Here is a 20,941-nt window from a genome sequence, read left to right on the forward strand (position 1 = left end):
GCTGGAGAGGCCCTGGAAAAGGCAAAAAGATGAAAAAAAAAAGAAAGAAAGAAACTAGGGGACCGTGAGTCAGAAGTGGGGTGACGAGGGAGGAGCAGGAGGAGGAGCAATGGCTTTTCCCTTGAGAGGGGAGGTGGCTGGAGGGTTTTAAACACACCCAAAAAGACATGGTTTGACCTGAGTTTTAAAGGATTGTTCTGGCTCCTCCGTGAGACCAGAGTGGGCAGCAGGGGATTAGACCGGGGAAGCGGGAGGCCATGGTTGTAACCCGGGGGTGGTGCTGGGTCGTGGCTCGGACGTGGGGAGGTGGTCCGACCCAGATGGGTTGAACGCAGAGCCAGTAGGATGGCCTGATGGATGGAGCATGAGTGCGGGACAGAGGGAGGCCCGTGGCTCCCAGGCTGGGTCCCCACAACAGAAAGGAGCAGGGGAGAAAGCTGCAAGAGAAGCAGCCTTTCCGGGGCAGAAGGAAGTGCATTTTAGGGTTTGCATCACTCCTTGGGATTCCTGATGAGGTCTTCCCGTCTGCTCTGCCCTTGTTTGGTGCCCAGAGTCCGGGGACGCGTGTGAGCGCCTGCTGTGTTCCTGCGACAAGGCTGCCATAGAGTGTCTGGCTCGGTCCACCATCAACACTTCCCTGAACCTTCTGGACACTTCCCTGTGTCTGGCTCAGCCTCCAGGTAGGAAGATCCAGGCTGGGCATCAGCGGTGGGGTGGCCAGTCTGGGGCCAGAGCTGGTCTGGGACCAGTGGTTGCTGTGTTTTGTCGGATGCCAAGTCCAGCACCTTCTAACACTCCCCAAATCCATTCCTCTCATGTGTTTTCTTTTCAGAGATGACCAGCAGCAAAGAGCTGCTGACACTTCTGCCCAGAGGTGAGGCCTTCTCAGGAAGCTGCTTTTGCAGGAACCACAGGGGCCTGATTACTGATGGGAGTAGGGCAGGGAGCGGGGCAGGGAGGTACCCGCCTCCCCCAGCCCATCTCACCGAAGCCGGAGTGACCCCTTGGCACCGAAGGTGTGCTCACCTCCCCCGGGCCGGAGATAAACCCTATTTGCACTCAACATCCAGTGGCCCTTTCTCCTTAGACTGGTGTGAATTTAATCCAGTTTGGATGCAGACCCCAAGTTCTTTCCTTCGGTTATAGTCAGAGCCCTGGCAAGCTGTGTGAACAGGACAGGATCCAGGGCTCAAACGGGGCAAGTGTCCTCTTGGCCGGGTGAGCTCTTGGCCTCTGGGGCCTCCCAGGGGCGGACTGGCTGCCTCCCTCCTCTGCCCTCCAGAGCCTGCAGCACAAGGAGCTATCTGGGTACAGGTGGAAGCTCCTGGAAGGGGAGATTGTTTTTTGTGCATCACTTTTTAAGACAAGCCAGGCTCTTAGTAATCGTCTGCTGAACTAAGCTAGGGACAATGCTGACTCTAAAACGTGCATCTTATGAGAAAAGCAGGAGTTTGGTTTAAGCCCATCATTCCTTTTTCAACAAAGTCCCCACCATCTGTTAGTCCCAATGCCCACTGTGGTACCCAGGGACGGGAATTTCAAGGTGGACCTCGGCCGAGCAGCCATCCCTCCCTTCCCTCGGCCGGGGTCTCTTTCTCAGAACTGGTCCTGCAGTATGTGTTCAAGAGGAAGCTGATGTGTCTGTGTGTGCCTGGATGTGTATGTGCTCATGTCCATGAGTGTGCGTGGGTGTGTGTGTGTGTGCATGTGCTCCTGCAGGGATGTGTGCGTGTGGGGGGGCGTGCGAGTTGAATTTCCACATACATACCTTTCCTGCCTCCCATTTGAACGGAGGCCTCCTCGAATTGGGACCACACTCCATAGCCACACACCTTTGGAGTCTGCCGTCCTTTCATTACCACAGCCCGTGTCTGAAGGTGCCACCTTCCCCACCAGACTCCCTGGCTGGAGCCCCTCCTGAGCTGGGGCCCTGCTGGGCATCCTGTGTCCTGGGAGGTCTGAGAGAAGCCGAGGATTATCCTGAGGCAGGACAAGCAGCCCTTCTCTGTTCCAGCCCCTTCCTCCCCTGTCCTGCTGTCCCTCCTGGGTCCTTGGTGGCGACACTGCATCCATCGCTCATTGCTACTGGGGGCCTCTCTTTCCAGGTGACGGTGTGGAGCCCACGGACTCCAGCCTGATGGCTCTCTCTGGAGAAGGTGAGCACAGGAGACTCGTGTGTAACCCAGACACCCGTGTTTTGATCGTACCACCCACCTGCTTTGCTGGGATTAGCTCCCCACAAGTGCCCCCACCTGGGCTTGCAGAGGGACGGCCTCAGGTACACTCAGAGCCTCTTTCACTTCCTCCAACCCCCAGACCTCTCCTCTACTTTCTCCCACACTCCTGTTCTCACCTCCAGAGACCTGTCAGATAAAACACAGGACCCCCACCCTCCACTGTCTGATGGTGAATTTCAGAGGATCAACAGATGCTTTGTAAATCTAAGTATGTCCCACCTAGCCATTCTCATCCTAAGTGAAGCCACTCAGAAAGAGAAAGACAGACACCAGAGGGTATCACTGACCTGTGGAATCCAAAATGTGGCACAGATGAACCTGTCTACAAACAGACTCACAGACACAGAGGGTAGGCTATGGTTGCCAAGGGGGGGGAGGATGGGGGGGGATGGATTGGGAATTGGGGGGGTAGCAGAGGCAAACTAGTATATAAAGAATTCATAAACAACTAGGTCCTACTGTGGAGCACAGGGAACTATATTCACTATCCTACGATAGGACATAATGGGGAAAAAACGTGAAGCAAATATATATGTGAAACTGAATCATTTTGCTGTACAGTGGAAATTGACAACATTGTAGATTAGCTATACTTCAATTAAATATATATTATATATATATATCTCCCAGAATTTGCATGGGACATACTTCTGCTTAAAAAGGTATTTTCTGTTCATGCAAAATCCCAATTTAACCGGGCATCCTGGGGTTTGATTTGTGAAATCTGGCCACTCTTTCCCCCCCGGGAGATCACAGGCTGCACAACCAGGGTCCTAGAGGTTTGTTTATTGCTCCGCTCTGTTGGTGCTGCTGCTTCTGCAAGGTTAGAGGCAGAGGCTCCCGGGCTCACCCCCTGCCGTCCTCCACGTCCAAGGGCAGCTCCCTGTCAGCCCGAGCACTGGAGTCCGTGTCCAGAGAAGAGAGGAAACACCAAAGCAAAGCTCTGCCGTATGCTCCCCCTCCTCCCCCAGCCACCCTCCCCAGCCACCCCCACCCCCCAGCCGCAGGCAAACCCAGCCTAACTCACAGCAGCCACTTCCTTCCCAAATTGAGAATTTGCTGTGGGCTTCACGGCCTCACCAGACAGTCACAACATAACCCCCAATTCGTACATTTTCCATTTTCTTCATGTACACGTTCCAACACACACGCACTCACACCCAGGACCTTGGCAGTGCCCTCCGCGGAGGGGGCGGCCTGAATGTGGGCCCGAAGGTGAGTCACGCAGGAGCAGGTGGAGCAGTTCGTGAGAAAGACATAAAGGGGCTTGAAACTGTTCTCACCGTCATAGGCAGAAATCACGCTGGGGAGTCAGGCAGATGTGGGGTCGGTTCCCCGCCCTCTCATTTTTCAGCTGTGCGACTTGGGAAGAGGGGTTTAAATCTCTCTAAGCTTCCGTTTCCACTTTGCATAAAGCAGGTATCCACATTTTTTTTTTCTGCTAAGGGCCAGAAAGTAGATGTTTTAGACTGGGTGGGCCAGAGGGTCCCTGTCACCACTGTTTAATTCTGCCGCTGCAGCAGGAAAGCAGCCTACCTGGATGCATGTGGCGGTGGTGCCAATAAAACTTTATTGACAAAAATGGACACACAGCTGGGCCACAGTTTACCTCTCCTTGGAAAGTGATGGGTATACCTGTCCTTTGGGGTGACAGAAGAATTAAGTGGGACAGCCTGAGAAGATTTCAGGCCAGCATCTTCTTCCAGAAATTCTCATATGGTTATAAAAACTGCATACAATGAAGGTCAAATTACACGCAGGATTCGGGACAATGTGCCTAAAATACATAATCTCATTTTTTTTTTTTGGCTGTGCCAGTGGCATATGGAAGTTCCTGATCAAGAGATCAAACCCCCCTAGCTGTAACCAGGGTCGCAGCAGTATCAACACTGGATCCTTAACCCACTGAGCCACCAGGGAACTCCCAGAATCTCATTTAATACTCATATGACCCTAAGTAAATGATGGCTATGACTGCCGTATTAAGATGGGAATTGAGATGGAAGGACAAGTTGTCCAAGCACAGAGCTGGTGGCAAGGCTGGGGTCTGGGCCCTCCACTGCCTGTGTCCTTACATCTGGACCAAACTCCCTCTTAAGTGCCTTTCTCGGCAAAGTTTCTTCAACTAGAGGAAATAACGGCCCTTTCTCCTGACGAGGTCGTTTCCTGGTCTCTGCTTAACACAGGACTGGCCCTGATCTGGCCTCTTGTCCCCTGAACCAGGACCTAATGGAGAAACAAGCTCTAGACAGTTTCCAATCAGATTGCCCTGGGTTTTCTCTCCTCTGTGTGGCTAAGGTGCTGAGCTTGGTTGATAATTGAGATTGGGTGGTTTGTTTCTCGTTCTTTCTTTTTTTAATTTTTGGTCTTTTTAGGGCTGTGCTCGTGGTATATGTAAGTTCCCAGGCCAGGGGTCCAATTGGAGCTACAGCTGCTGGTCTACACCACAGCCACAGCAACACAGGATCTGATCCGCATCTGCGACCCACACCACAGCCCACGGCAATGCCGGATCCTTAACCCACCAAGCAAAGCCAGAGATCAAACCCACATCCTCATGGAGACTACTCAGGTTCGTTACCACTGAGCCACACAGGAACTCTGGTGGTTTCTTTTTACAGTGGCTGCTGAGACAGCTGACCGGCTGACCACGCTCCCCAGGACAAGTAAGCAAGGGGACTTCGGAGGAGGACGGCGTGGAACCCGTGGAGAAATTCCATCTAAATATTCGTGTTCAGTTCTGGTGACCACCTTTTGGCAGAGCGAGGAAATATTATTATACCCATTTCGCAGATTATTTAGGAAATGGAGGCTCTGGGAGATTAAACTGACCTGCCCTCGCTGGCTCTCCTGGGAGGTGTCCAGGGGCAGAGCAAAGAGCTGCCTCCTGTGCCCAGTGGGATGGGAGCTGCTTCTGGAGGCCAGGATGAGACGGGCTGAATTTAATGCCCACTCCCTCTCTCTTCTTTTAGGAACAGAAGCAGGTCAAGACCAGGGAGGGACGGACGATGCTCAGGCGACACCTTTTCCAGGTAAGCACACTCAGCTTCATCCACCTTTTGCTGGTCCCCTATATATTTATGAAATCAAGTGTGTTCCCCAAAATGAAAGAAATCATTGAAGTCAATTTACTTTTACACTCCCCCCAGAAAAAAGTAGGCAGACAGGAGTTCCTGTTGTGGCTCATCAGTAACGAGCCCGACTAATATCCATGAGGATGTGGGTTTGATCCCTGCCCTTGCTCAGTGGGTTAGGGATCCAGTGTTACCATGAGCTGTGGTGTAGGTCGCAGATGCAGCTCGGAGCCTCTATTGCTGTGGCTGTGGTGTAGGCTGGCAGCTGTAACTCCGATTCAACCCCTAGCCTGGGAGCTTCCATATGCTGCAGGTGCAGCCCTAAAAAGAAAAAAAAAAAAGTAGGCAAATGAAATCAAAAGATAGATCCATTCATTAGTGAGAAAGAGACACTTGCCTGCTAAAAAGATGCATTTAGAAAAATACAGAAAACTGGACTTTGTGTTCTGTTTAAATGCACATTATAAAGATAGCTATTAGCAATATTTGAAGATGCCTTCTTCCATTGTCCCCCTGCCACCATCGAGCCCGTCTCTGAACATAAATAACATGAATTTAAGATCACTTGGCGGCCATGGTTTTGCTGTCCAAGTTGTATCATGTCATCCAATGAGATGATATTCCCCTGGCAGGAAATATTTTTCTTTAACATGAATTTTAGAGATTGTTCAATGTGCCTGTGTAGAATCCCGTCATTTGTGAAGCCAATCATTTCTAACATGTGTTCTTATAAAGAATAGATAAGCTCTTTCTCTGTGCCTCTCCCCTTCGGATTAATTCGTCAGGATAAATGCCTAGAAGTTGAATGGCTAGATTAAAGGTATGTTCGGGCTCTCAATATGCTGCCAAATTGCTCCGGAGAAACATGGAGCCATTTGACACTCCTATGCACATTGCTATGGCCAATAGGGGGCGCTATGATTGGAAAACAAGCAAACAAGACAACCTCTATCCGTTTTTAATAGAAAAAAAATGGTAGCTCATGATTTTTCATTTATTCCTGCTGATAAATAATAAAAGTGGTGCTTTTTTGTACCTGAGCTGGGCTGGCCTCTCACCTCGGGGCTGAGAGAGGCTGGCCCAGGCCTGGACAGAATTTCCAAATTTAACCAGATTGATGGAGGTAGGTCATCAGTGTCAGACTATCGGTATTGGGACTTGGCCAGCTTTGCCCCGAGGTGCACCAGGACCTCCTCAGTGTGAAAGGTGAGGGGACAGGAGGAATTTATCCCCTAATTGGGTGGCCAGTCGTGGTAATGGGATTAGCAGAAAATTCACTCATCTGAGGGGAGTGTAGGCACCTCAAAGTTGACTACCGTCAATAATCTAGAATGCTTTTGGAAGTTCCCAATGTGGCTCAGCAGTAATGCACCCGACTCTTATCCATGAGAATGTGGGTTCACCCCCTAGCCTGGGAACTTCCATATGCTGCAGGTTCGGCCCTAAAAAGAACAACAACAAAAAAAGAATGTTCTTCCCCAGGGCCGGGGATGGGGAGTTAGCAGGAGACTCAGACTCAACAGGAAGCAGACACTGGACTTCCGGGAGGTCCATCAGCTCCATCACCTGTAGAACTTTCCACCTGGAGAGTCCTTAACTCTAGATTAGATGTATTGATGGCTCCACATTACTGAGCAAATCTAATGGCTACTATTGACTGTTTCCTTATCGCTAGGCATTTATCTAGAAGGATTATTCAAACGCCAAAACACGCATTTTTTTTTTTTTTTTGGCTGCCCCTGCAGTATGCAGAATTTCCCAGGTCAGGGATGGAACCCACGCCATGGCAGTGACCTGAGGCACAGCAGTGACAACACCAGATCCTTAACCCACTGTGCCACCAGGGAACTCCAAAAAGCAAGTGTTATTGGTACAGTTTTACTAATGAAGAAATGAAGAATAAGAGACGCTATGGGATTTGCCCAAGGTCATACATCTAGCATGTGACTGAGTTTCAACTTAAACTTGATTTCTTTCTCTGGAACACTGTGTTCTCTGGTTTCTGCTGCCAGACTCCTAGAGCCTGCTGTTTTGTCAGACTCCTGGAGCCCGCGGTCTGTTAAGGGTGGCAAGACAGATTGTACTCCTGTTTCTGCAGCATCTGGGAGGCTTCAGAATAAACTGAGTACGACTCTGACTTGTGCAGAGGTGACGGGGCATCTCCGAGAGTGAGGCAGGAGGGAGGGGAGCAGGCAGGGGCTCCAGCAGAGTCAGGGAAGTGGCAAATTCCAGAGACATGGGGGGCTGTTTTAAGAGACCTGTTGGGCAAGGCAGGTGTGGATCTCAAGCAGTGAGTTCTCATGACGGCCTTGAGCTTTCCCAGGCAGCATCTTAAGGAGAAGCAGGGGACTGGGTCGTCCCAGAGACACCGCTGTCCTTGGTGTTAGAAACCAGGCTGGGGCTTGTTCCAGGCTCTCGGTGTGGACAGGGCCCCAGAGGTTGTGGTTCTTACAGGCAAGGATGGAGGGGAGTCTGGGGCAGGTTTGGTGAAGGAGAGTCTTTGTCAGTTTCCAGCTCCCTGGAGCACATAGGAAGTAACTAATGGGTTTCTCTGTGGGGTTGGAGAACTGGGCAGGACGTAAACTCAGGAGACTGAGGTTAAGACAGAGCCGCTAAGGGCTGCTTCTAACCTGCCAGCAGTGCTGAACAAGCAGACAGAAGCCCCCAAGGAGGAAGAAACCAACCTGGCGGGCTTAGGGAAAGACCCCGTCAGATGCCCAGGCCTCACCCCGAGCTGGGAACTCCGCCTGGGTCAGCAGATGAATGGGACCGTGCCTTCTTCCACTGCTGGTCGAATATGGACCATAAAAATGTGTGTTTTCAGGATCTGCAGAAATGGTTGCCACAGCGAAAGGTGTAACCATCGTGCCCACCAGCATTAAATCTTTGGGGGTGGCCGTGTCATCCGTCAAAAGCAGACCCGAGGACTCATCTGGAAAAGGTGAGCAGAGAAGCAGGCAGAGTGGTATCCGTGCTGTTGCCACCTCGAGAACCTCCGGTTAGGTCCGAAACCAAACCCCGCAGGCCCCAGCCTGGCACTGTAACCTTCCCATTGGATGCCACTAGAGGGCGCCATCCATCCGGCCGCACGACCGAGCACTCGGAGGCTCAGCGAGGACTGGCCTGTAGCCAGCAGCTGCTGGAGGCGAGCCGGGGCAGGGAACCCCTGACTGAGGGCTCTCGCCGCTCTTCCTGACCCTTGAAGGACAGCTTGGCATCGGAAGCACCATGGTTTGTTGGACAGAATGAAACACTTGGGTTCTGATGATCCTTCTCTTTGCTGCTCTCCACACGCGCAAGGCACGTGCACAGGGGGCTGCGCAGAAGTAAGGTGCTTCCTCCGCCAAAGCTATGATGACCGGGTTTGCACAGGGGCCTTTCGCCTAGCTTAGCCCAGGTTGTACACAGAGGAGACAGGGAGAGGACGAGGCAAGCAGAGAGACAGAGAGCAAAGCGGTCCTCGTTTCTCATCAGCCTGTGACAGGTTCACCTTCCTGCACCGCGGAAACGGGGACAACACCTGGGTGATGCCACAGCTTGGAGAGATGCTCTTGTGTCTGACGGCCCGGTGCCCGGAGGAGTTTGAAGCTTATGGCTGTTACTGTGGGCAAGAAGGACAAGGCGAGCCGAGGGATGCCCTGGACAGGTACCTCCGGGTGAGGGTGGCGGGCGGGTGGTGCTGATGCTGCAGCGAGAGGTGATAACTGTCCAGTACATCACATATCACTTTAGGCTCAGAAAAACTTGCTGTTACATTATCTCATTCTGCAGGGCCCTTGCCTCTATGGTCCCATTTTCCCGATGAGCAGCTGAGGCTCAGAGGCTGACTTGTCTGAGGTCATTCAGCCACAAAGGGACAGAGTCAGATAGATCCAGATCTTTCGATTTGAGAGTCTAGACCTCCACCACAAATACTGCCCAACTGCTCTAAGAGGGTCAGTCTGCAAAGACACCTCAAAAGACTCCAGATCTACCTATTTTGCAATGAGCAACATGTAGAATTGAGGTCCCTAGTTGACTTGCTCTGCAAGACGACATGTTGAAATTAGCTTTACAACGTTTCCGTGTAACTGCTAAATTTTATATCTACCACTCCTGGAAGCATTTGCACTGACGTCATGCATTCATTAATTCGCTCCTTCATTTACATGTGCATTCAAGCTACATTCCTTGTGCTTTTGCTCTGTTCAGGCCCTGTGCTAGGTGGTGGAGAGATAAAAGGGATTAAACCTAAACCAAGCAGATCAAAGCAAACTGCCTCTGCCCAGTAGGAGCTGACATAGTGAAAGGGACAATTTGACAAAACACCACCCATGTAACAAACGCCGTGGGGACACAGGCAGCTACAGAAAACTCAACCTGGAGATGAGCTGGAGGGACTAGTCCGAGGGTCGAGCTGATCAGGTTTAAAGACGGGATCCCACGTGGAGACTCATTGCATCCACGGCCAGTTAGAGCTTTGCAGTGAAATGCTGTGAGCCCCCCTCTGATGATGGGGTTGCAGGGAGGGTCAACAACTGTAGCTGATTGTGAAAAAAAGAGGAAAAGACAAGCCTTGTGGTAGTCAATACAAAGGATTCAATAATGGCAGGAACGTGGAACATGTCACCTGCAGGTGACGTGGCATCTGAATGGCTAAATTACGCACCCACCTACAGACCTCTGTCCCCACTGCACAGCCGGCCCCTCCCCATCATCCATCCTCCGCAGGGAATTCGGTGAGATCAGGGGCTCTGCCGCACAGGCAAACGTTACCATTTACCTCCCATCAGGTAACACTAAAGAAGTTTTTATTCTCACCAAGTGTATACGACACGGTGGAATTAGAAGTGTGTTTTCACCACGGGGCGCAGCCGTGCGCCCTCTACTGTCCAAGACAGAGAACAATTTAAGTATTGTTGCTGCGTCCGTGATGTTCAATGAGATACTGCAAATAGAAAATTAGGGGTTCCTGTTGTGGCTCAGCAGGTTAAGAACCCGACATAGTGTCAGTGAGGATTCGGGTTCGATCTCTGGCCTCGCTCAGTGGGTTAAGGATCCGGTGTTGCCCCAAGCTGCAGCGTGGGTCACAGCTGCAGCTCCGACTTGACCCCCAGCCTGGGAACTTCCATATGCCTCAAGTGCAGCTGTAAAAGAAAAGAAAAAATAAAAAAGGAAAGAGATCGAGGCATCAGTAATCTCTGCGTTTTCTTGAACCCCTTGGAAAGAAAGTGGGGGTGCCATTTAGGAGGGTTCCTGACTTCTGACCTTATTTCACAAAAATAGGAGATTTGCCCAGGCAGGCAAGTGAGTTATGGGATAGCTTCCTTGATTTGCCTAAGGATGAAATTGAAAAACCAAAAGCCAGAGTCTTGGCTAAGGAATAGTCAAATGATACGCTTTTCTCCAAAAGTGTCTTTTCCAAGCCATGCATACTTCATATTCTGGGAAATCTGAGTGATTTTCAAGGGTATTTTGATTATGTAGGCTTTCCGATTCACTCGCTGACTTTAGATTCTATTAGATTAACTATCTACAGCCCCTCACCCCAGCCCAAGGTCACAGGAGATAGTGGCTGTGCTGTAGTAACAGTGGAAAAGGGGCTGCCATTCTCTGGCCACACGGCCCTCCAGCCACAGGCTAAGGTGATGTAAGAGGTGGGGTACTTCCTTCAACTGCTGGCGCCACAGAAAGGGTGGGGAAGCCGATGCGTGGCTGAGCATAAGCACCATCCATGCGTGGTACTTCTGCCTGATCCCTGCTCCAGCTGTGGTCTCCAAGATGGAGTAGTTTTAGCCTCCTGTCAGCTGCAGCATCCCAGGCTCCCTGGGGATGCTCATCATTTTTGAGAGATGGACTGGAGCCTGAGAGGCTTTATCCGGCCAGATGAGCGGGTCTAAAAAAGCAAGCCCATGAGTCACTCTCATCTACTTCCCGAGTCTTTCTCTATGCTGGACACCTTCCTAGAAGCAATTCTTTATTTTTGCTCAAGATCGTTACTTTGCTCTGTCTTAAAGCTAGGGACAAGGCGGGGGGTGGGGGGTGCCTTATGAATGGAGATTAACTGTTCTATTATCTGAAATGTTGCAGGGGATGAGTCACTGCTAGCTCAGATCATACCACTGTGTATACTAAAAGGGGTACCCCTTCCTCAAGACTCTTTATTCCATCTTTTAGAAAATTACTATGATAACTATGCAGGTCACCCATCTTTTCAGCCCGCAGAATCATAACAAAAATACCAAATTAAAAAAAAATGATGCATCCAGTGTGATCAACACTGCCTTAGATCTGGCGTTTTTGTGCAGTGCACAACCTGAACAGCCATCCGTGGCGGCCCTCGGTGTGGACCTATATCAGCCCAGTGGGCACTGGAAAGGAGGCACCGGCTTCTCTCACTGCTGGAGGGAGTGTGTGAGGAGCAGGCCTGCTAGGAGTTCTGGGGGGAAGCTGGGGGCTCTGGGCAGTAAAAGAATTTCCTTGGTTTTAGGTGCTGTTGGTTCCATCACTGCTGCCTGGAGCAGGTGAGAAGGCTGGGCTGCCTGCTGGAGAGGCTTCCTTCGTCTCCAGTGATGTGCGTGGATGGAACCCCCAAGTGTAAGTGCAGTGGGCCAGCACAGTGGGTTCTTCTTTCATTCAGGTCAGCAGCAGGACCACAGCTCATCTTATAGATGTTTTTCCAAGCCCTTTCTAAAGCCTATAATGTGACTTAATACTTTTCCTAACTTCGAGATGCATATTTACTACCCCTATTCCACTGAGAAGGAGACCCAAGTTCAAGAGGCTAAGTCAGCTGACCAAAGTCACAGCATTTGTAAGAGCAGATGGAGAATAACATCAATACCCCTGCTTATTGAGTGCTTACCATGTGCCCTTCTGAGTTCTTGTTGAGTGTGAGCAAGCGCATCCAAACCCCAATCTTAGGGGGTAGCACCGTGAGCCTTCCCGTTGCACAGAGAAGGCAGTGGAGGTCCAAGATCACACAGGAAGAAGAAGGTGATAGAACTGGGGTTGGGATGGTAAAACCATAGGACCCCGGACTGAAAGTGAGTCTTCACTATGCTAGAGCGTCTCTGCTTCCTAAAGAGGAAGCATTGGGCCTGCATCTCCACTCCTCCCCACTCACTTAGCCAGGCTTCCTGCAGATCTGGCTCCATCTCTTCGCTGCTGCGTTTCCTCATCTACATCAGTGGATGCATTTCCCTTACACTTTTTAGGGTAAAAGGAGACGGTCCCCTTAGCATTTCTTGAGAGCCCTGCAAGAGTCTGTCTCACCCTCCATTTCTGTCCCAGGAAAGCCCCAGGGTTGAGCCTTCAGGGCTTATTCCTTTGCTGGCACCCGGCCTGGGGCTGCTTGAATCCAGGCCTTGGAGGTTCATCCTCTCACCTCTGTGCCCTGCATGCCAGTCATTCATTTATTCATTCACTGAATTAGCTGCTTATCCAACACGCCTCCATCAGGAACTAGAAAACCGTGAGCAGACACCATCACCGCCTTCCTTCGTTCACAGCCTTCAGCGAAGAGAGACAAGCAAGGGACTCTTCTAGTCTCCTGTACTCCGATGTACTAACTAGTCTCCTGTACTAGGTGGGAGGGCGTCTGGGAGCCTGGGGAAAGGGTTTTGAGCCTGCTGAGTTCGCAGCCAGGACAGGAGCAATGGGGAGAACTTTAGAAGGGGGCAGTGAAATGAGAGTTTCCAAGAAGTTGACAGTTCCCAGATGGCCACGCTGGGTGTGTGTGTTCCAAGAAAAGGGAACAGAAAAATCGTGGCATTTTGGGAACTCCTGGCAGTTTCAGAAAGAGGTGGCTCTGTGTTTCAGGATCGGAGAGTGGAGGTGGCGGCACCACGGTGGTGTAAGGGGGAGCTGGGGAGACAGGTGCCAGGTCATGAGACCAGAAATGAAACATTTAGGCTTTGTCCTCTGGAAAATGAGGAACCAGGTTTAGGGCCCGTGAGTGACAGGATAGATGACTTGTTGTCGTGACGCAATCATGCCTTGAGGTCCAGCCTTCATCTCTCAGGTCTCAGAATCCAGCAAAGCTGCACGTGTAGTTTGCATTCGTCGGGGGCTTTGGGGAACCGGTTCCGACCCTCTGTGAGCTCTGAGCACGGTGTCCTGCAGCAGATGCAGGTGTGGGGTAGTGAAGAACGAAGGCGTCTTGGAGCCCATGGCACACAAGGCGCAAGCACGAGGCCCAAGCGCAGCGCTGCCCTGGGGAACAGGCTTCTGCGCATGTCCGCCCTGCTCCCGCTTCCCCCTCTCCTCTCTGCCTCCCGTTGCGGAGATGCAAGGACACGTGTCTGGGGCTGATGGGAAGGCCAGTGTAGGAGATCTGGTGGGTCAGTGTGATGAGAAAACGTCTGGTTGATGTGGTTGATGAATACTTTCACAGTAGACCAAATCCGTCTATGAAAACCACAGACAACAAGGATATTGCTTGCAGAATTGGTCTCCGCGTATAAGCATCTTCAAACACATTGTTTCGTTTGTATCACAGATGCTCTCCACTCCCACCCCGCTGTATGCAACTGAAACACTCAAGAAATAAAGTAGGATGGCCAGATTGAGCAAATACAAATACAGACAGGAAAAAAAAAAAAAACAAAAAACAACTTCTCCTGTGATGGAAGGAACCTTAGGGTGGGATTCGATGGGAGTCCCCGGGATAGGCGCTCCGTTTAGCTGGAGGAGCTCAAGGTAGCTTTCTGGAGGAGGGGATGCCAAGTGGATTCTTGAAGGGCTGGTCTGGGTTACCCAGGATGAGAAAGTGAAGAACACTCCCAGTAGAGGAATCAGCTTATGCGGGACCAAGAGGTTCGAGATATAGGTGGGAGGACAGGGCGGAAGAGGCGACCATCTCGCGGGGTCTCAGGTCTGCTCCTCTTCTTGCCCCTTAAGGTGTGGGGCAGAGCCTGTGCGCCAAGCTGCTCTGTGCCTGCGACCAGACGGCGGCCGAGTGCATGGCCTCCGCCTTCTATAACCAAAGCCTCAGGTCGCCAGGCAGCCAAGACTGCCAGGGCGAACCGCTGTCCTGTGAGGACCACCGCGTGCCTCCAGCTTCCTCCCTTGGCTCCAGCTCCGAGGAGAACAGCGAGGAGGCCCCGCCCCGCCCAGAGGGCCCGACAAGAACCAGAAGATTCCTGGGGAGGTCCCTGGGTCTCATGGGCACCAGGCCGCAACATGGCCCCAGATAGATTCCCAGAGCAAGCGACCAGCGCTCCCTGTCCTTCTGCCTCCACCCTCCCCTTCTGCTCACCAGAGGCTCAGAGGGGGAGACGTGGGGAGACCCTTGCCCGCGTGCATTGTGATGGGTGTGTCAGCTCACACTTGAAGGTGCACACTTGAAGGAGCAGGCAGGTGACAGGTGGTTCTCTGTAGTTCGCTGGGGAAGCTCAATAAATACTCCAATCAACGTTTCTTCGTCTGATTTTCAAGAAATGTTGTGGATATCGGTACATGAATAAGATTGCAAAGGGGAGATGACAGAGAAAGGGGAGGGGAACCTCCAGTCTCTAATCACTAAAAGCTACTTTTCCCATTAAAAAGAGAGAGAAGGGAGTATATTTAATTAATGGTATAAGATCACCTACGGTCACCAACAAATCCCCCAAAGATGTATGCCAGAGACTGAGGTGACAGGTCCTCTGGGACGTTCGAAGAGAGTGGCCATGTACCACAGCCACCGCCATGAAGAACCACTGCTAAGCCTGTCTTGAGTCTGGCAATATAAATTGATTTTTAAAAAATAGGGTTTAGGATCCAGCATTATCACCACAGAGGACTGGGTTGCTGCTGTGGCCCTGGTTCGCTCCCTGACCTGGGAACTTCCATATGCCATGGGTGAGGCCAAACATTTTTAACTAAGGCAAAATAATGCAATGGCTACTATAAAAAGGTACTTATACAGAAATGTTTGATTTTGTTTTATTGCTTACATACAAATTGCACAGTGAGTTTTTACCCTTCGAAAGAACTCCCTTCATTACATTTAGTACATATACCGGCATGAATAAAACAAAGTAGTTCCATTTTCAGACAGGAAGCAGGGAAATACTGTGAGGAAGGGGAAGTGAACTGCTAGTAGAGTGTTATGATTCTAAAAGCTAATGAGTTCAAGGTATTTAGGAAGAGTGTGCGCGTGTGTGTTCAGGTTGACTCCAACAACTCTACATAAGCAAAGACAACACAAGTATAGGAGGGATGTTTAAATGTTAACTGTTCAATGTCAAGGTAAAAAAATAAATGATACAGGCAACAGTATACAGCAAAAAGAGAATGATTAACAGTTTTTATTAAGACTTTAAATATCTACAAAAATATAGCAATACAGTGAACTTCAACTAACCCTAAACTTTCAATATCCAAACTGGCAATATGATAGACTACATGCATACCTATCAGCTGCAGGACCTCCTGCAATCTCCTGGAAGGGACAAGTCAAAGGAAAAATCCACCAGTTCTTGGGAATCCTTGTTAACAAAGACCAGCTCAGTAAGCTAGGATACAGAGAAGTTTACTGTGTAAAAATAACAACTACAACCAGGAAAAAACCCCAAAAAACCCAAATCAACCGTTTACAAACAGACCAAGAGAAAGGTGTGATAAACATTAACTGAAATGATTTTCTCTTACATGCTACACATGCAGTTTTAAATCACAGAGAAATGTGAGTTTCGTAGAGCAAAGTTTCTTTTGCATGAGTGCAAGTGAATATATATCTTCTTTTCTTATACTATTAAATTATATATTTTATACAAAAGCACACAGTGTTAATCTATAAAATGACATCCAAGCGGATGATGATTGTTTTAGCCTGTCCCCCTGCTTAGATTTTTTTAATGCAAAATCAAAAGTTAGTATCTTTCTTTAAAAATAGAGAAGAAAAAAGGGAAATTAAAAACAAAGGTAAAACTTGGCCTATTAAGTGGTGAACCATTCTACCTGGTCAAGGGGCCATTTAGTCCCCCGGTGGTGACGGCACAGTTACTCAGAAAACAGCGTCTTGTTTATCTACACTGAGTAGGTAACTAAACCACGCAAGACGTTTGAGTATCATTTTATAGGTTTAAAAGACTAAGATCTTTTGCAAGTTGTTTAAAGATGCTGTGCTTTGGTTTAAATATTCAAGAGTTTCAAGTATGCTGGTCCTATTATTACTTCCTTAACTTTGTTTCTGCTAAAGGTGCCCAAAGAACCCTAAACCCAAAGGAGGAACAGGCCATTCTTCACTGGGATTTTTCAAACAAAAGCAAAAGCTAGAAACTAAATTATTTTGGGACTACAATATTTGATATGTATATAGTTTTGTGTAAAAAGGAATCAAATCTGAAAAGATAGGAGAATTATAAACAGATTATTTCATAAGAATGTCCTAAGAGATTTCGGAAGAGTTGAAAAGAAAGTTGTTCATTCTGCCATGTGACGGAATTCACTAAAACGTACATAATTTTAAGGAAACACCTTCTGTTAGCATGTGTAATCTTGGTAGATTAAATCAACACAAGTTTAAATTGACGACTGCTAAAACCATAGGCACTCTTTTCAAATATAATTATCACGAATCATAAACAGAGATGCACACAAGTTACAGTTCAAATCTTAAAAATTAAAAGTCCATTTGGGGCATTTTTTGACTATGAGGATTTAAAACAATGCACAGTATAAAAATGTAAATTAATGTGCTCTTAAAAGAAATAAAAATGTATGCACTCTTCACAGGTGAACTATTAGCTGTTTTAAATGTCTTTTTTTCTATACTAAATATATAGCTCATTTAATTAGTGGAGCCACACAAAATACCATTATAATTTCAAAGCGTAATCTGTAAACTAATACATCTTATGATGTAAAAAATATTGCACAGTTCGGTACTCTAAGAGCAAGCTCTAAGACTCTCAAGTAGAATGGTCAAACCTGGCAGAAAACACAGTATCGTAAGAACCAGACACTTTAAAGTATGGAGGTTTTGGGGTCACATTCTAGGAATATTACTCAGTGAATGTTATTACCATAAAGAGGACGAGGACTGACGGCCACATATTTTTTTTGCTCTAACAAACTAACTGAGGGGTGCCTATCACAATATCTAAAACATGGGGACGAAAAATCACAAAACGGTTTTGCAGCCCCAGGATTAGGAATACAGTTGTATGTTTTTGCTTTTGCATTGCAGATAAAGAAAAAAGCAGTTCTAATTTTACACAGCTGTATAGATGTCTAAGAAATACTGTAAATACTTCATACACCTTCAACCCTCTGATGGCTTGTTGTTTTTTTTAATTACATGTTTGTGAAAAAAAATTTAATGTACTATTTAACAACGAATTAATGAGAGGCCAATGTATGTTCAATTTTAAAAAGCATCAGGAACCTCAAAAAAATTCACACGGCATAAACCTATCTTCAAAAGTACTCTAAATCATATGCTACAGTTGCAAAATTTCTAATCTGATATGCCAAGCATTTGGTAAAAGGTAAGTTCCATCGTAGTTTTCAAGACGTATGTTAACAAACATCAAGTAAACCCTGAAACCTCAGCCTGGCACTCATTTTTAGGCTTTATGCTGAGGTCTTCCTGAGCCACTTAGTACACACAGAGATCTGGAAACTTCATCTCGTAGACTGGGACAGACTGGTATTGGGCGTGCCCAGAAGTGATGGCGAGGGTCCCTGATGGACTGGGAGGAGGACTGGAAAAGAAGAACCAGGCACTGTCAGCGGGTGTGTTGAAAAGCTGTTCACTTCACAGAGCATCTCAGTACTCTGCGAGTCGCAGAGTAAGCCTCCTTCATCCGGGGATCAGAGTGATGTAGCTGCTGGCCAGCCACAAGACCACATGGGAGATAGATCACAAGGGTACCAGGCTGTTTTTAAGTCAAAATCAACATTTTCCTTTGAATATATGTATATATAATTTTTATAATGCGATTACTCCATACCCATTCATCTAAGCTTGCTTTGTTTCACTAGTAAAAAATCTTTTATATACACACGTTAACCTCTTCGGATGACAGCATGGTATTTCATTATAATGGATGTATTATAATTGATTCATTGTAATGGACAGATGCAGACTCATTTCCATTTTCCATGGTTATAAATAATGCTGACAGATCTATTCTTACACACACACGTAATTTTATCCTGTCGCCTTGGTTTATGGTCTTACACACAGAAATTTCTGGATCAAAATGTACTCACAGTTCTGACACCACATGCCCTGCCAGAACACCAGCAATTTATCCTCTGAACATCTGAGTGCGCCCATCCTCTTACTCCACCGTAAATACGGAGCATCACCAGCCTTCCTTGTTTCTTTCATCTCTGGCACTCTGACAAGCTGAAGGGAAGCCAGTCTTATTTCCTCGTTTTGGGCTACCACTAACGCTAGGTATCTGTAGATTCAGTATTCATTTTTGTATTAATTTTCAAATGAATTTGAGCATACTGGCTGTATTTGCACTCAGATAGTTTTCTCTTATCAACTTGGGAAAATGATCTTTTGTCATAGCATACCAATGCTTTCCCTCATTCATTACTCAATTCTTATCTCTACCATGGATGTTTACATTTCAAAATTCTCGTCTATTCAACTTACCTGTACAAAGTCCAACCTGTGGGAAGTATCAAAAATCTATCACACGTTTTCCTACTTAGTAAGGCAAATGCTCCCTTGGTTTTTTTCTTCCACGGGTTTATATATGGATTCTTCCACACTGTCTTGAGCACCAATTGTTCAGATACAACAAACAATACTGTGAAGATTTTGACTAAAACTATAGATTAATCTAAAGGGAACTGATGTCTTTAAGATACTAACTTCCTATTCAATAACAAGGTATGACTTTTCATTTATTTAAGTAATTGTACGCATACTTCAGATTTAGTTGTAAGTCATATACGGTTTTTAGTATTTTATAGTTAAGAGTATAATTCACATGGTAATGAACCTTTCATTACCATTCATATAATTATGAATTTCATTAACTAATATATGAACTTATAGTCTGTGAGCTATTCTCAAATAAGTTATCAGCTGGTTTTCTTATATTTTACTGATATATTACTCTAGCCACTAATAATTTTTTTAATCTTATAATGATTTTTATTTTTTCCATTATAGCTGGTTTACAGTGTTCTGTCAATTTTCTACTGTACAGCAAGATAGCCACTAGTAATTATTTTGTAATCACCACTGCAGTATTTATAATCTTTTTATTAGGATATAACTTTTCATAGTGAAATGTAAGGGTACTGTTTGACAAGAACTGACAAATGTATCCACCCATGTCAATCACACCTGGTGAAGATACTAATACTTTCATCATTCATTCAAAAAAAGTTCCTTTGTGTCCTCAGCCAGTTCTCCCTACTCCCACATACCCACACACACACCCGCATCCAACAGTAACTGTGCTATCATCTCTGTCACTGAAGATTAGTACCGCTTGTTCTTGAATTTTTTTTTTTTTTTTTTTTTTGCCTTTTTGCCATTTCTTGGGCCGCTCCCGCGGCATATGGAGGTTCCCAGGCTAGGGGTCGAATCGGAGCTGTAGCCACTAGCCTATGCCAGAGCCATAGCAACGCGGGATCCAAGCCGCGTCTGCAACCTACACCACAGCTCACCGCAAGGCCGGATCGTTAACCCACTGAGCAAGGCCAGGGACCGAACCCACAACCTCATGGTTCAGATTCGTTAACCACTGCGCCACGATGGGAACTCCTGTTCTTGAATTTTATACAAATAGTTTACACAGCGATAGCTGTTGTCCTTACAAGTATACTCTTTTGTGTCTGATGTTTTTTGCTCAATGTATTTTATTTTATTTTTTGCTTTTTAGGATTGCACCCACAGCATATGGAGGTTCCCAGGTCACGGGTTGAATTGGAGCTACAGCTGCTGGCCTACACCACAGCTATAGCAACACAGGATCCAAGCTGCATCTGTGACCTACACCACAGCTCATGGCAATGCCAGATCCTTAACCCACTGAGCGAGGCCAGGAATCGAACGTGCATCTTCATGGATTCATTTCCACTGTGCCACAATGGGAATTCCTCCTATATTTTTTGAGATTTACCCCCCAGATGTGTTTTTTACTGCTGAATAGTATTTCTCTATATTAAAAGTACCACCATTTGTCTACTGTCTCTTCATTCTCCTGTTGATGGACATCTGGTGATTATGAAAAAAGCTACTAAAACATTCATGTACTCGTCTTTCGTGAATCTAAGTTTTCATTTCTCTGGATAGATACTGAGAAATGGGACTAAAGGGCCCAGAGCATGTTTATAAGACACTGCCAAACTTTTGTGAAAAGTGTACCATTTTATAATCCCATGAGCAATACACGAGAATTCTTCTATAATGTCCAATACACGAAGCCTATCCAATGAATCTTTTTTCTATCAGATATTAATCAGTTCTTGAACTGCAATTTAGTTCTCTTCTAGAGTTTCCATTTCTCTCCTAAAATATACCTATTTTTCCCTTTAAATTCTTTGATGTTTGTGTGTTTTCTTTTAAGGTCTCTGTCCACTAATTTCAATAACTGGATTGATCATCTGGAGGGCTGCTATTCTCACTGTATTTTCTTGCTCCTCTGTATTTCTTGTGGTTTTTTTTCTTTATTGTACTAAGGTCAAAGT

At 47.2% G+C, this 20,941-nt stretch overlaps 2 protein-coding genes across 8 annotated transcripts in view; one reads left to right on the top strand and one right to left on the bottom strand.

Moving 5' to 3' along the window:
- Positions 1-14,706, top strand: part of OC90 (otoconin 90) — a 33,750-nt gene extending 19,044 nt beyond the window's left edge. The window contains exons 7-15 of one of the 2 annotated variants that reach the window (XM_085021643.1): positions 552-680; positions 833-874; positions 2,106-2,156; positions 4,859-4,903; positions 5,210-5,269; positions 8,136-8,252; positions 8,786-8,957; positions 11,781-11,887; positions 14,192-14,706. In XM_085021643.1, the coding sequence (XP_084877769.1) occupies positions 552-680; positions 833-874; positions 2,106-2,156; positions 4,859-4,903; positions 5,210-5,269; positions 8,136-8,252; positions 8,786-8,957; positions 11,781-11,887; positions 14,192-14,487 (1,019 nt within the window). In that variant the 3' untranslated portion in view covers positions 14,488-14,706. The remainder of the gene's footprint in view (positions 1-551; positions 681-832; positions 875-2,105; positions 2,157-4,858; positions 4,904-5,209; positions 5,270-8,135; positions 8,253-8,785; positions 8,958-11,780; positions 11,888-14,191) is intronic. The other variant, XM_085021644.1, reaches the window with a different exon arrangement.
- An 847-nt stretch (positions 14,707-15,553) lies between these two features.
- EFR3A (EFR3 homolog A) overlaps positions 15,554-20,941 on the bottom strand; it is an 83,942-nt gene continuing 78,554 nt past the window's right edge. For all 6 annotated transcript variants that reach the window (XM_021088899.2, XM_021088901.2, XM_021088900.2 and 3 more), the window contains one exon: positions 15,554-17,982. In XM_021088899.2, coding sequence (XP_020944558.1) covers positions 17,877-17,982 — 106 coding nt within the window. In that variant the 3' untranslated portion in view covers positions 15,554-17,876. The remainder of the gene's footprint in view (positions 17,983-20,941) is intronic.

Source organism: Sus scrofa, chromosome 4 (genome assembly GCF_054392235.1).
Source record: "Sus scrofa isolate SSC_HxYL_T2T_F1_AM1 chromosome 4, Sscrofa_HxYL_maternal_Yorkshire_Landrace_v2.0, whole genome shotgun sequence".
NCBI lineage: Eukaryota > Metazoa > Chordata > Mammalia > Artiodactyla > Suidae > Sus > Sus scrofa.